This window comes from Danio rerio, chromosome 17 (genome assembly GCF_052040795.2).
Source record: "Danio rerio strain M-AB ecotype USA chromosome 17, GRCz13ab, whole genome shotgun sequence".
NCBI classification, from domain to species: domain Eukaryota; kingdom Metazoa; phylum Chordata; class Actinopteri; order Cypriniformes; family Danionidae; genus Danio; species Danio rerio.
The window spans coordinates 22,277,347-22,290,837 of NC_141037.1; the positions used below are offsets into that span (position 1 = coordinate 22,277,347).

General features: G+C 36.1%; 2 protein-coding genes across 22 annotated transcripts in view; one reads left to right on the forward strand and one right to left on the reverse strand.

The window, feature by feature from the left end:
* Positions 1–12,692, reverse strand: part of bicc1a (BicC family RNA binding protein 1a) — a 66,097-nt gene extending 53,405 nt beyond the window's left edge. For 20 of the 21 annotated variants that reach the window (XR_015513324.1, XR_015513322.1, XR_015513323.1 and 17 more), the window contains exon 1: positions 12,243–12,692. Coding sequence is in view for 5 of the 21 variants with exons in the window: in XM_087290342.1 (XP_087146468.1) it covers positions 12,243–12,429 (187 nt within the window). In the remaining 16 variants the exon portion in view is untranslated. The remainder of the gene's footprint in view (positions 1–12,242) is intronic. The other variant, XM_087290343.1, reaches the window with a different exon arrangement.
* Positions 1–13,491, forward strand: part of LOC141378555 (uncharacterized) — an 876,076-nt gene that overhangs the window by 461,290 nt on the left and 401,295 nt on the right. The gene's annotated exons all lie outside the window — the stretch shown is intronic.

Genomic DNA, 13,491 nt, shown 5'->3' on the forward strand with positions numbered 1-13,491 from the left:
GTGTTTTGGGAATGTGATGAGTAAGCGGGTGTAAAAACAAAACTGTATAATTTGAGTGCATCTCTCCTGGACAATCCTGGAACTTCCCTTCAACTCCAAAGCTCAGAGAGTGGGCGAGAGATGATAGAAACACACTCACAATCAGCATCTGTTTTTTTTTTTAACCGTGCTGTCAGTGGGTGTCACGGTGGTGCAGTGGATAGCACGATCGCCTCCCAGCAAGAAGGTTGCTAGTTTGAGCCACGGCTGGGCCACTTGTCATTTCTGTGTGGAGTTTGCATGTTCTCCCCTTGTTGGCGTGGGTTTCCTCTGGGTGCTCCAGTTTCCCCTACAGTCCAAAGCCATGCATTATAGGTGAATTGGGTAAGCTAAAATTTCCCAGTGTTGGGTTGCGGCTGGAAGAGCATTCGCTGCGTAAAACATATGCTGGATGAGTAAGCGGTTCATTTCGCTGTGGGGACTCCTGATTAATAAAGGGACTAAGCCGGAAAAAAATGAATGAACGAATGATGTGCTGTGCACTGCTGTCACAATAACCCACACCATCATTCAGAAGTAAGGGCTCTGCGATTTCAGTCAACGCTAATTAAATCAATTTCTTTTTATTATTAAAAAAAATTAATAATATTAAAATCTAATCTAATCTAAATAATATTAAATCTATTTAAAATTGACACGTTTAGCACTGTTTAATCATGACTAATCACGTCGTACAAAATAATGCACCAACATGCTTGTAAATAATTAAAATATATTGACATAAATGTATAAAAGCCCTTTGATTTTGAAATATTTCCCAAATGATGTTTAACAGAGCAAGAAAGTTTTCACAGTATGTCTGATAATATTTTTTCTTCTGGAGAAAGTCTTATTTGTTTACTTCGGCTAGGATAAAAGCAGTTCTTAATCTTTAAAAAAAACATTTTAAGGTCACAATTATTAGCCCCTTTAAGCTCAGTCACTTGTGTAAAAAAAAAAATCAGAGCTTTTATCTCCTCAGACATTTTATGCTCAATGTCATAACTTGATATTACACACATTATGCCAACACATCAATTGCAGACTAGAGTTGTACAATATTCTGCAACTCTTTCTTTTGCAAGTTCTGAAAGCAAGAAGTGTGCACGAAAGTAAACTCAAAATCAAGAGCTGGAGTGAAACATCTGTTCATGGGAAACTCACACTCAGGGCTGAATGCCTCTCAGAAAAAATGCGTACCACTAACAGATAGAAGTCTGTAAAACTACTCAACTTAAGAAAGAAAATAAGCCAATAATCAAGCATGTGAACTGCAAAAATGTGTGCGGTTATAAACTACAGATGTGCTGAAAATGCATTCAAGAACTCTCAGTGAAAAGGATTGAACGATAATGTGACTGAAATAATGCGAACATCTAATCTCAAGGAACTTTATCTTTGTTTGACAGGTTATGAACACGGATGAGTCTGCAGCCAAACTGAAACTCTCCCACATCAGATATGGAGTATTTCTGCCAAACATGCATGTCTTAGTAATCCAGTGAATCAGTACATTATGATTCAGCACTCCAACCTGAAATGTTTTACAAAAACAATTCCAAACCTGATGCATTAAAACCCAAGAAATGGATTTGTAAACATTCAAACAGAAGTCTTTTTGGGAAGAAAATGCACCTATTTCGGGAAGTTCTTGTATTTATAGAACTAGTAAAAACGCCTGCCAGTTGCAATTGTCAAAAAAAGTAATGAAATCATCAGTGAGTACTTTTACATGGACACCAATAATCTGATTTTAATACGATTAAGACAGTACTCTGATTAAGGTTCTACCTTGAAAACAACAATTTTTTACTCATTTAATCTGATTACGGTTATAATCGAACTAAACAGAAATGGAATTAGGACATGTGGAGCATGCTGATTTTAGTCGCATTTAGGGATGCAACGATTAACCAGTTTCACTATTAACCAGGCTTTAATTTGTCATGCTTGATTAATCGTAAAGGCTTCTCAACACTGCGTTTCTTCATGGAACAAAACAGCTGCAATCAAACAAAGTTATCCCAACTGTGCGCTGCTTTAAAGTTCTGAGCTTGTACACAGAGGCTAATAAGCAAGCAAGCCTTTGTGCGAGCAAGTTCGTTATTTCTTTTCTTGGCACATATTGGAAGTGACATGCAAGCGGTGCGCACGCTACACGACAAGTCCATGCTTAGGTGCACCAGGAGTCACATGACAAGAACTGACTATTCAACTTCATACTTTGTATAGAATATATACATTTCTACACCAATGAGAAAAATAAATAAATAATAATGAAAATAACAAACATTTCATAATACAGTTGATTAAAAGTGCAACAGATCCGCCACTTTATATACTCATAAAAAAATTAATTAAGTCCTCGTGCTGCAGGTATTAGGAGGATTAGGAGGTGCAGCTGTTGTGCAGTGAGGGGTTTGCATCTTTAATAATCTATGACAGTTCACGTTCATTAAATACTAAAAATGAATATTAAATCCATATGAAACAGTCCCTTAAATCTCACATCTCGTCTTCAGTTTCTGAGCTCAAGTGAACCATGCTTTTGCAAATCTCTTCCTATCGAGCCAGGGCCGGCCAACTGAACTGTGCCTGAGCCCGATTCAGAGCACTCACACTTCTTAAACGATCTGGGAAATGGGCCTGGGCACGATTCGGATAGCATTGTGTGAGTACGCCCTAAAATACAAGGTGTTTTCATGTGATTTACTAAACTAGTAGTGTTTTGAAATTAAGGAAAGCATAATAATCATGATAACTGTGATTATTCCTCAGACTATAATCTTACAACCAAAATCTATAATCGTTGCATCTCTTGTCGCATTGTTGAAGTGCAGAACAAACATGTAAGCACTGTGATCAAAATATTACTGTTGTGTAGGATTTTCGTCGCATTTTGCGACAGGATGGTCTATACACACACATCTGTTTGAGACTTTTCTCTGCACCTACCGAACTAGTGAAGGACCACAGACTTCTGCATGGTGAAATGTGGAGGTTTTTTCTTTTTCATTCAGCATGCAGTATCAAATTCCATTAAAACGCCAGTCCTTACTTCATACGCACATTCAATACCTCAGTTTGACACCTGGGCATGAATGAAATGTTCCTAAATTGAAAGTGAAACTGCCGAACTGTTGTTAAAGTCAAAAAACTAAAACTGAAACACCAGAAATTACATGAAACTCTGGAGGAAACGTTGATAGCGTGGTGACGATGACAATGACGTAGGGCTGTGCGATAACACAATATTTGATCATGGACGACGTTGTATTGCCATTTATTCTTAAACATACATTGTAAGAGTATATTTTTATATGGGGACATTAGTTTGGTTGTACTGTATTCTTGGTATTTGCAACATAGTCTTAAAAAACCTATTTGAAAAAGAATCCTTATTAAATTGATATGATATTGGCACAAATGCATGACTGCCAGCTGTGTGTGACAGTCTTACTAGCCAATTGAGTGAGTACACTTACGTTCGTCAGAATCAGAAGCATTAATGGACAAATTAATATCAAAGGTAAACAGCATTTGTAATATGGGAATTTTTTTTTTCTCAAAGTCACAGACACCGAACAAAAACAGGTCATTTTTAAGAGCTGCTGCAGAACTGTTGCTACAGCTTACAGACTATTGAGCTGAAGCTTGAATTAAATTAAAATCGAAAATCAAATCGCAATATCAGTCAAAAAAATTGCAATTAGATACTTTCCCCAAATCGCACAGCTCAAGACAAATAATTCAATTACTGATGTCCATGTACTGTAAATGTAGTCATTGACATACTGCACCAGTCACTACATAAAACAACTGTTACCATGACAACATTACCAATGTTACAATGTTTGATTAATAATTTAGACATTTAAAAATGCAACTCAATGCCTGCTTGATAAACCTGCTTAAATGTCTATGTTAAATTGGAAGAGTGCCTTATATAGTCAAACTGCACATGTATGATTGCATGTAAAAAGAAAAATCTAGACCTGTGTTTCCTGGCAACAGCACTGAGCCATGAGCACATTCCCCAAACACAACGCGCTTCCTGTTGCTTCACTCAGCAACCCAGACACATGCAGCATGTTAAGAATGATGCACTGAACATGCTCCCAGACAAAATTAGACTCAATAAATAAAATCCACATGTCTTAAAACACGCTGCACGCATAAGCAAATTCAGAAAATACACAGCAAATGTTTGGTTGTAACAAACCCAACCAACACACATTTTCACACTCGCTAAATTGAAGTTGTTTGTTCACCCAAAAAAATAAAGTTCTTAACCTTATGAAAGATTATGTGAATTATTTGAAATAACATTTGTTATTCAAAGCATTTGTAAAAACATTTCTTTTAAATGATAAGGCCCGAACAGGATCATTTATTTTAAACTTTAAATAAGATTTTATTTTCTGATCTATTAACAAATATTTTAAAGTGTAAGAGTTTTGGGTGAACCGACTTTCAATAGACTCATCTTAAAATTCATTAAAGGGGTAATCCACTACGATATCATATTTTAAAATTTAGTTGATGTGTAATGTAGCTGTGTAAACATGAACATCTCTAAATGTCATATGCTCAAAGTTCAATACTAAGGGAGACCTTGGATTTTACAGTTAGCTTAGCTAGTGAGATCACAGGGACTTCCGGTTACACACATTCACCATGCGCAAACAACATAACTAGCAACGGGGCATGACCAGAGGTGTTGTAATTTTATAACAGAGAAAGCTAAAATGCAGTCCAAATGCTGCTAATTCCACAGAGCTTGTTCTGTTTCTGTACTTGGGGTTCCAAAGAACACAACACAAAGAGAGAAGGGCATAAAATTGAATTTTAATTATGTTCAAGTGAATTATACAAGCATAGCAAGCATTTAACAATGGACAGCTTCCAAAATCTCAGTTCAGTGCTGGATTTGGCTACAAACTACTCCAACCAATGAAGCTGTGGATTGTGAGCCACAACCTGTAAGTGTTTTTATTTGTTAAAATTGACTAACTACAGGCACAGTTTCTAGCATTAACGTAATGTTGTAGTAAGGACGTAAACGAGGATGTAAACAAAGAGAAATGCTGTTTGGCACCACTAACAATTTAGCTACAAATTCATATTTATTCATCAAACCCCTTTAAACAGCCAGAGTCTTCAGCAGCGGTGCAGTGTATCTTAATGCTGCCGCTTTTCCTGCGTTCTTCATCTCAGGTAACAAACTCACAAAAGATACACAAACGTTTCATATTATTTACACATGCTTATTCCGGATATATGTAAAAAACCTTGTCAGGTGTTATTTTAGAGAGCAGGCGTGAAGTTCAGCTGTGTGCTCTTGAATTTCTGTCTGATTTAGCTAAAACGCGTGCTTGTACAGATGTAACTTGGAGCATTATGCTAGCTGACCAATCAGAGCCTCTTGAGGGCGGGAGAAACTAGGAAATATGACAGTCATTTTCTTGTTGGCTGAGTAGCTGTATATAATCAAAGAAAGATATATGAAAAAAATAATGTGATTTTCTACAAATGAAGCATGAGCACACATTGCTTTACATCTTATAAACACAACCAAGCCTTAAAATAGCACTATGGACCACCGCTTTAAAGGTTTTGTTTGGTTTGTTTGGTGCACTTAGCATTTATGATATCATTTTTAAGATCTTATCTAAAGATACAAATAAAAAGGCTTTTATGATTCTACTACCCATTGGTGTCTTTAATTATACAGAGAATAGCAATTGTGCCAATAAGTTAGGGCTGGACAATATATCATTTCAGCATCAATACTGCAATGTGTGTGTCCGCAATAATCACAACACAGGATATGCAATGCTGAGTTGGCATTATAGTCAATCAACAATTGAGAATACATAAAATTTGTGGAGTCATTGCAACGTATAACCGTAATAGAGTGAAACTTTTTAATTTGCAAGTGTTTTAAAGGCATTTCTAGAAAGTGTAAAGCATTCTGGCACAATAACCTAAAACATTTGTACCTTTAATGAAGAAAATTTTGACTGAATAATTAATACAATGAAGACTACACAGTGTTATTGTACATTCTATTATTAAATTTCTGTATCTGAATACTGTTTGACTCTCTGGAACACCATAAAGAACTGTTTCATTGACTTTTTTTTTGCTCTATTGTAATAATTCTTGCAATTTTATTATTATTATACATGATTCACACCTTACAAAATGGACCCAACCAACCAAAATTAATGATTTTTTTCACAAATAGAGCTGTTTAAACCATCTGGTGAAACTGTATTTATATCGCAATACATACATTTTCACAGATAAAAATATTGCAATGTCAGATTTGTTCAATATCATGCGTCAAGTGTCCAATTTCAGCTGGACCATAAGTTTTGTTGAACAACGTTATTTTAAAACAAAATCGCACTAGTGTGAATGGCACCTAATTGTGCCTATTTATATTTTAGGGAAATTCTAGACACTAGATTCTAGAGAGCAATTGATTGGGCAGAATATGTGATAAGAAGCTGAAGTACAAGAATAAAATAATTGTTATTCTATATTAGCAAAATTAAGAGACTGGAGTTAGAAATAGTTTAAATTTTATTAATTGTTTTTATAGCTTATAGATTACCGTAAGTTTAACATGTTCATACAATCTTCAATTTTGAGTCAAAACAGCACCAAGAGATAAATCTAATTTCCAAGAGATAATTCTAATCAAATCAAACCTGTCAAATCTGAACACAACCTAAAAATATCTTTATGCATCTCATTTCTGAAATGAAGACAAATGGAAATCATATGGGTTTAAAAAAGCATGAGGTTAAGTATATGATGCCATAATTTACATTTTTGGGTGAAATATCCTTTAAAGAGATATATTGACACTTAGAGCTTGATATGCTGTTTCACATCCCACTGCGACAAACTCCCCCGCCCCAAAATAAACACATTTTGATCACACAGCCACTTAAGTGGACACATGATTTCCATAAAGTGCCGGAATAAACTCTGATAAACAAACACTGCATTCTTTTACAAATTCCTCATCACGCAGAATATAAGGTCAGGCAAGCACACATTCCTCTGTTTTTAATCAAAACCAGGCATCTGATGTAACATCCACTGGGGTGCAGAAAAATACTGAATCCTAATATACAAACCCATTAGCAATAGTGAGAAATAGAGACTCAAATAGAAAGTGTAACAAAGAAAGTCAATCAATGCATGCATTTTCCTCCAAATTTTCTCCTGTGCAAGTTATTATGGGTCTACGAGACATTTAATAATGGTGCTTTCCGAAGAAACCCTAAAACTGCTCTGATTCCTTTACGTGAACAAGAATCATAGGTGATCAACTTCTCCCCATCAGTCTTTCTGAGTAAGCCTATAAAAATGAGTATTTAATCAGTCTGGCCGAAGGGGGAAAAGTACAAGAGTGGGTCTCTCTTGACCACACTCTCTCCAATGTTATTCTTAAGAAAAATGATTTTAATTGTAACCCTCCATGCCTTGTTTCTCTTGCTCTCTCTCCCATTTCCTGGAAACAGGGAGAAGAACTGTGCCACACACTAAAGCTTTACACACACACACACACAGAAAAAAAACACACATTGCTGAATTTATGATCCCGCCTGCTTGCTGCATATGACCAATCAAAACAGCCACCGTTCAAAACACCTCCAGATGTTGGAACGTCAGCCGGAGCAAAGGGATGATTACGAGTCACTGAATCATAGGTGTGGGAAAAAATGCCCACATCGCTACAACAATGACTGTAGAGTAAGTATATGTGTGTGTGATGTGGAAAGTGTTGTTGAATGATTTGCAAATGTGGTAAATTGGCAATGGAGGTCTTTCTCATGATCGTGCTGAACTGACCTTTGACACGGGGTCCAAATATCAGGGAAGCGTTCACTCACGCAATAGCACACATGAACACACACAAAGGGGGGAGAAGCATACTGGAGGTCTTGGTTTTTTCACTTGTCCCAAAGCAAAACAACTTAAAGGAACACTAAACTCCTAGAATTAAGCCATTTTTAAACTATTTTTGAATCCATTTGGGTGATTTCCCCGTTTAGAACATTTAGCTTAGCTTAGCATATATCATTGAATTGGATTTTTAGATTAAATTCAAATCATTTTAAGCTTGAGTCTTTGGTTACATTTTAAGAATGTCCAGATCAGGTTTTTTTTTTTCTTTTTTGCCTTCGAGTATAAGTCATTTGATTTTGAGTATCTACCGATACCAAAACACAATCCGATATTTCAATAATACAAAAAAAGAATAAAGAAGAGCAAAGAAACAGATCCAGGACTTTCCTTATTTTTTAGTTAATTTGTATTCAGTGGGGTTGCCTGGGTTAAATTGCTTTATTGTATCAGGTGTTTGTTTTTTAATTGCCTTATTAGGTTTGTAGTGTTAAATGTAGCTTTTTCCTTTCCACCTCTTGCAACTCTAAGTTTACATATCTCACAGTTTGCTATGGCAATGTTGTCATCATCAACTTTATAATACCTCCAGACCACAGAATTACTCGCACTTTCTGCTTCAAGCTGCTTCAATGTTCTACTTTGCTGGCATTTAACCAATGGCATAAATAATGATAATATATATATATATATATTATATATATAGTATATATATATATCTCTTCAAGTCCTGATCGGGAGATAATATCTGAATCCGATCGAGTCCGAAACCGCAATATTGGGCCCAATTTCCGTTCACGTGATTGGATATGGACAGACAACCCTATTACATTGTGTACTAAGACTGCCGGAAAACCAAAAGTTGCCATTTTCTAGGCAGATATGGCAAGGAACTATACTTGGGTGGCACAATATATTCTTTCAGCTTCGATAAATCGCAACATGAACATTGGCTATAAAAATTATTATAGCATTATATAGCCACAGTTCAAAATACACAAGATTTGTGGAGTTACTCCAGATTTTAACTATAATGGAGTAAAAGTTTGTCATTTGCATAAGATTTTAAGTGCTAAGAGAATTTAAAGCATTTAGACACAAGCAATTTTACTATTTATAACTTTAATAGAAAATAATTTTATTCATTCATTTGTTACCTTCAGCTTAGTCCCTTTATTAATCAGGGGTCGCCACAGTGGAATGAATTACCAACTTATACAGCATATGTTTTAAGTAGTGTAACGCCCTATTCACACGGGGCTTCAGCGTCAACGCTTGACAGAGGGCGTGTCTGAAGTTGGAGCTGAAACGATCGTCATAGAAGCGTCAGCCAATGAAATTCAGTCAGCAATAGGCCACTGTCTGAGCTGGTGTATTTGCATACAGCGATCTGATTGGCTGACGCTTCCGTCGGCGCTTGAAAAGTTGAGCTGGTCCCAACTTCTGCAGCGAGGAACGCTTCTGAAGCGGCGCCGACGGATCCACAATGCAGTTCGGCAACGCCTGACGTCACCCATTCAAAGTGAATGGGAAGCGTTGACGCTGACGCCCCGTGTGAATAGGGCGTAATGCCCTTCCAGCCGCAACCCAATGCTGGGAACCACCCATACACTACGGACAATTAAGCTTATTCAATTAAACTATATAGCATGTCTTTGGACTGTGGGGGAAACCGGAGCACCCAGAAGAAACCCACACAAACACGGGGATTACATGCAAACTCCACACAGAAATGCCAACTGACCCAGCTGGGACTCGAACCAGTGACCTTCTTGTTGTGAGGCGGTCGTGCTACCCACTATGCCGCCACGACTCCTCAAAAATCATTTTATTAAACTATTTATACCATAAAGTCTTTGCAGTGTTATTTTATGTTTGATTATTTCAATTTCTTCATCTAAATAGGATTTGACTATACCCTGAACACCATAAAGCACTGTTTATTTCACTTTTACATTTGCTCTGTTGCATTTAGCTATGCTTGTACTTTGTTTATTTCATTTCATGCATGATTTGTTCCCCTACAAAATGCATGATTTGTTCCCCAATCAATCGAAAATTAATTAATCGTTCCCAAATAGACCTCTTCAATTCATCTTGTAAAACTGTATTCATATTGTTTATAAATAGTAAATATCGCAATGTCAGATTTTATCATACAGCCCTAAACTATACTCTCATTACATATTAAACAGCTCCTAAAAATAGTCCCCAGCACTAAACCCTATACTTGCACGACCAGTTAGAATCAGCATAATATCTTAACATCTTACACCGGTAAAGAGATTATAGTAAAAGGAAAATCATCAATACTTTGGCAACTTTTGAGTGAGATGCTAATGGTCTAATCTGATCCAATTATCTATGCTAAGCTAAGCTAAAAGTGATTCCGACAGACTTCGAGATCAGCTGATAAATCTCAAATGTTTAATGCTAGGAAAGTTAAAGAAATAAAGTAAAGCTTTAGATTCCTTTAAAATGCAGCATAATCAATCGAAAGAAATGTTTACATTGTTTTATTTATGGAGTAAACATCCATAACTATCTTGAGTTTGGTTGATTTGAATGCATGATAACAACAAAGTCATTGCAAACTGAGGGCCCGCATCAGCAGACCAGAAGTTTTGTACATGTTTAGAATACGCCAATACCAAACCACTGACCTCAACTTGTGATACTTTAACTTGTTTAAATTCTACTCCGCTAAAGTTACAACAAAAGGAAAACGAAAGGACTTGAACATCATTCTGCAGTAAACTGTCTACTGCTGATGTAGAATATAATGCAAGTGTTGAATGATGAGCTTTAACCATAATGATGTTGCTTCAAAAACTGTTTATATACAGATTTTGCAAATTATGAGGGCCAAATTCATGAAAAATGCGTAACTCACTCAAAAGTTGCCAAAATATTGATGAGTTTCTTTTTACAATTGTAGTTGAATTGACTTTTGAATCAGTCAAGTTATTAGGGAAACACAGGTATGGGATTTTTGGCTGATATATTGCGATATCAGTTATTTCTTCTATATTTAAAAGAGTATCCCAACAATGACAGAAGCCACAAAAATGAAATGATCAATTAAATAACATTACCTATTTTCAGTGCATGATAATATTTGGCAGCCAAAAAAAATCAGTGCAACTCTAATATCAATACACTTCTAGATTCCAATTGTTGCACATTTCTGCTGTGTGATTGAGTCTTAGGTCAATATAGAGTAAAAAAAAAAAGTCCAAAGCTTATCATTGTTATTGACATAAACTTTAGTGTGATTCGATATAATATTGTTTATAGGCCCAGCCCCAATACGCATCAATATATCATGATTGCCTACGAATCCTATTTTACATAGCTGATATTTTTGGATTTGAAGGTTTGGTTTAGGATTAGACCTAAAGTAGAAAAAATCTGTATATCTTTGAAACGTCTTTACTAATATAGCTTCAAAAGTGTTTTTTTTTTTATCTTGACCTTGAAGCCTCAGGAATTGAAAATATTCTTACAAATAGATGAAAATGTGTTGAAAGTTGACTTGTGGTGACATTTTAAGTGACCATCAATGTCTGGCAGACTGATAAATCAACCAAATTATGTTTTGCTTACATTTACAGCCATAAGCAGCTTTTAAAGAGGCACAGTTTACACAAAAACTCTGTCTTCCTTTATTCACCTTCAAATCATTGCAAAGCTAAATGACTTTCTTCCTTGGAGGATAAAAGACAGTTTGAGAAACGAAAACCCAAAGTTATACGTGAAATAATGGTGAATAAATGATGATTAAATTGTCATTTTATTGAACTATATAATAGATTCTGTAATGAAAGACTGTCAAATTATGATACCTTGATGGATCATGACATTGTATTGTTATACTTTAAAACTATCAGAAATATAGGCATTACTGAATTGAACTTTTATGAAACGCCAACAACAAATCCCTGAACGTTTTTCTTAACCTTGTTTTCAAGGTCTAACCTCAACATTTTTATACTAAATGAACATTAGAAGTTTAAATATTACATTTGTGCATGCAACAGCTCAAGTTTAACAACTTTAACAGGTTACAATGCAAAGCTACTCAAAAATATATAACATCCACACACTAATCAGCATGTCCTACACAGACAAGGAGAACTAACCTTCAAGATGGTCTTCGAGGAAACATTGTGATATATTTAGACAAACTATTTATGTGACTCGACGCCAAGCAGCACCACAAAGTTAGCAAAAAGTATTTTCAAAACATTAAACCGACTTCTAAATTCGTCAAGGAAGTGTTCAAGAAGTTAACGTACCCAGTAACATAGTTTCTAGTTTCTTGCGGTCAACTCGAAACCTCTCTTCGGTCCAGTCTGGGTCAGGCGGGGAGATGTGGCCGCAGTGGCCGCTGGAATCATCCTCAGACACGGCAGACGGAGAGTCGTCACTCCGCTCGCTGCTGGAGCCATGATCATGATGCATAAAACTCAACGGTTCGGCCATTGTCCCCTAAAGTGTTTTAAACTTAATGTGCTGGGTTTGTATGTGGAAGAGGTAAACGGCTAGTGAACATTAGGAGAAAAACATCCCGATTCGCAGGCAAGTTTTTCCCTTGTCCTGCCCTTGAAGTTCCTTGAAGCCCTTCTGGCCAGTCGCTACCCCCGAGAAAGTTTCAGTCTGGCCCAGATTCCTATGTACTCCACTTTTCCTCTGGCTCCAGGAGCAGAGCACAGCACACTATAGCTGCAGGTCATGGATGCATGGATGGATTGAGCTCCTGCGGGATCGTTCACGTGTCAGGATCACCGCCCACTCTCCTCCCAAAACTTTCTCATCATCACAACCAGTTTGCACGGTAAAAAAACGATCAATCTAAACATTTATTTATTTTAACGTTTTAAGTAAATACAACTTATGTACATTTAATTAATACAAAACAACTTGGTTGCACTTTTCTATGGTTCCGTTTTAAACAAATGGCCACAAAAGGGATGATGCACCCAAAATTACACTGATTATTCATTTACCCTCAAGTCGCTCAAAACCTTTACGCGTTTCTTCCTTCTGTTGAACACAAAATAATATCTTTTGAGGAAAGCAGGAAACCTTTAACCACTGACTTCTATAGTAATAAACAAACACTATGGAAGTCAATGAATGGTTACAGGTTTCCAACATTTCTCAAAATATCTTCTTTTGTGTTCAACTCATAAAGGTTTAAGGTTAAACTGTGCCTTTAAGTATAATCCATTATTATAAAGATTAATTAAAAAATGTGTCATCAAAAGACTTATTTCTGAAATAAAAGCAAGGGTAACACTTTATTTTATAGATCTATTTGACTATTAGTAGACTGTCTACTAAAACTAGTCTGTTGATACTGCTCCTTCAACTGACATTTAACTGACTATAAGAAACTTTGCAGGTGCATATCAACTTACCCCAACCACAACAACAGTCTACTTATATTCTAATGAGAATTAGTTGGCATGTAGATGCAATGTAACTTAAATTCAACAAACAGACCTTCAAAATAAAGTGTGACCAAAGAAAGTTCAGCGTTGG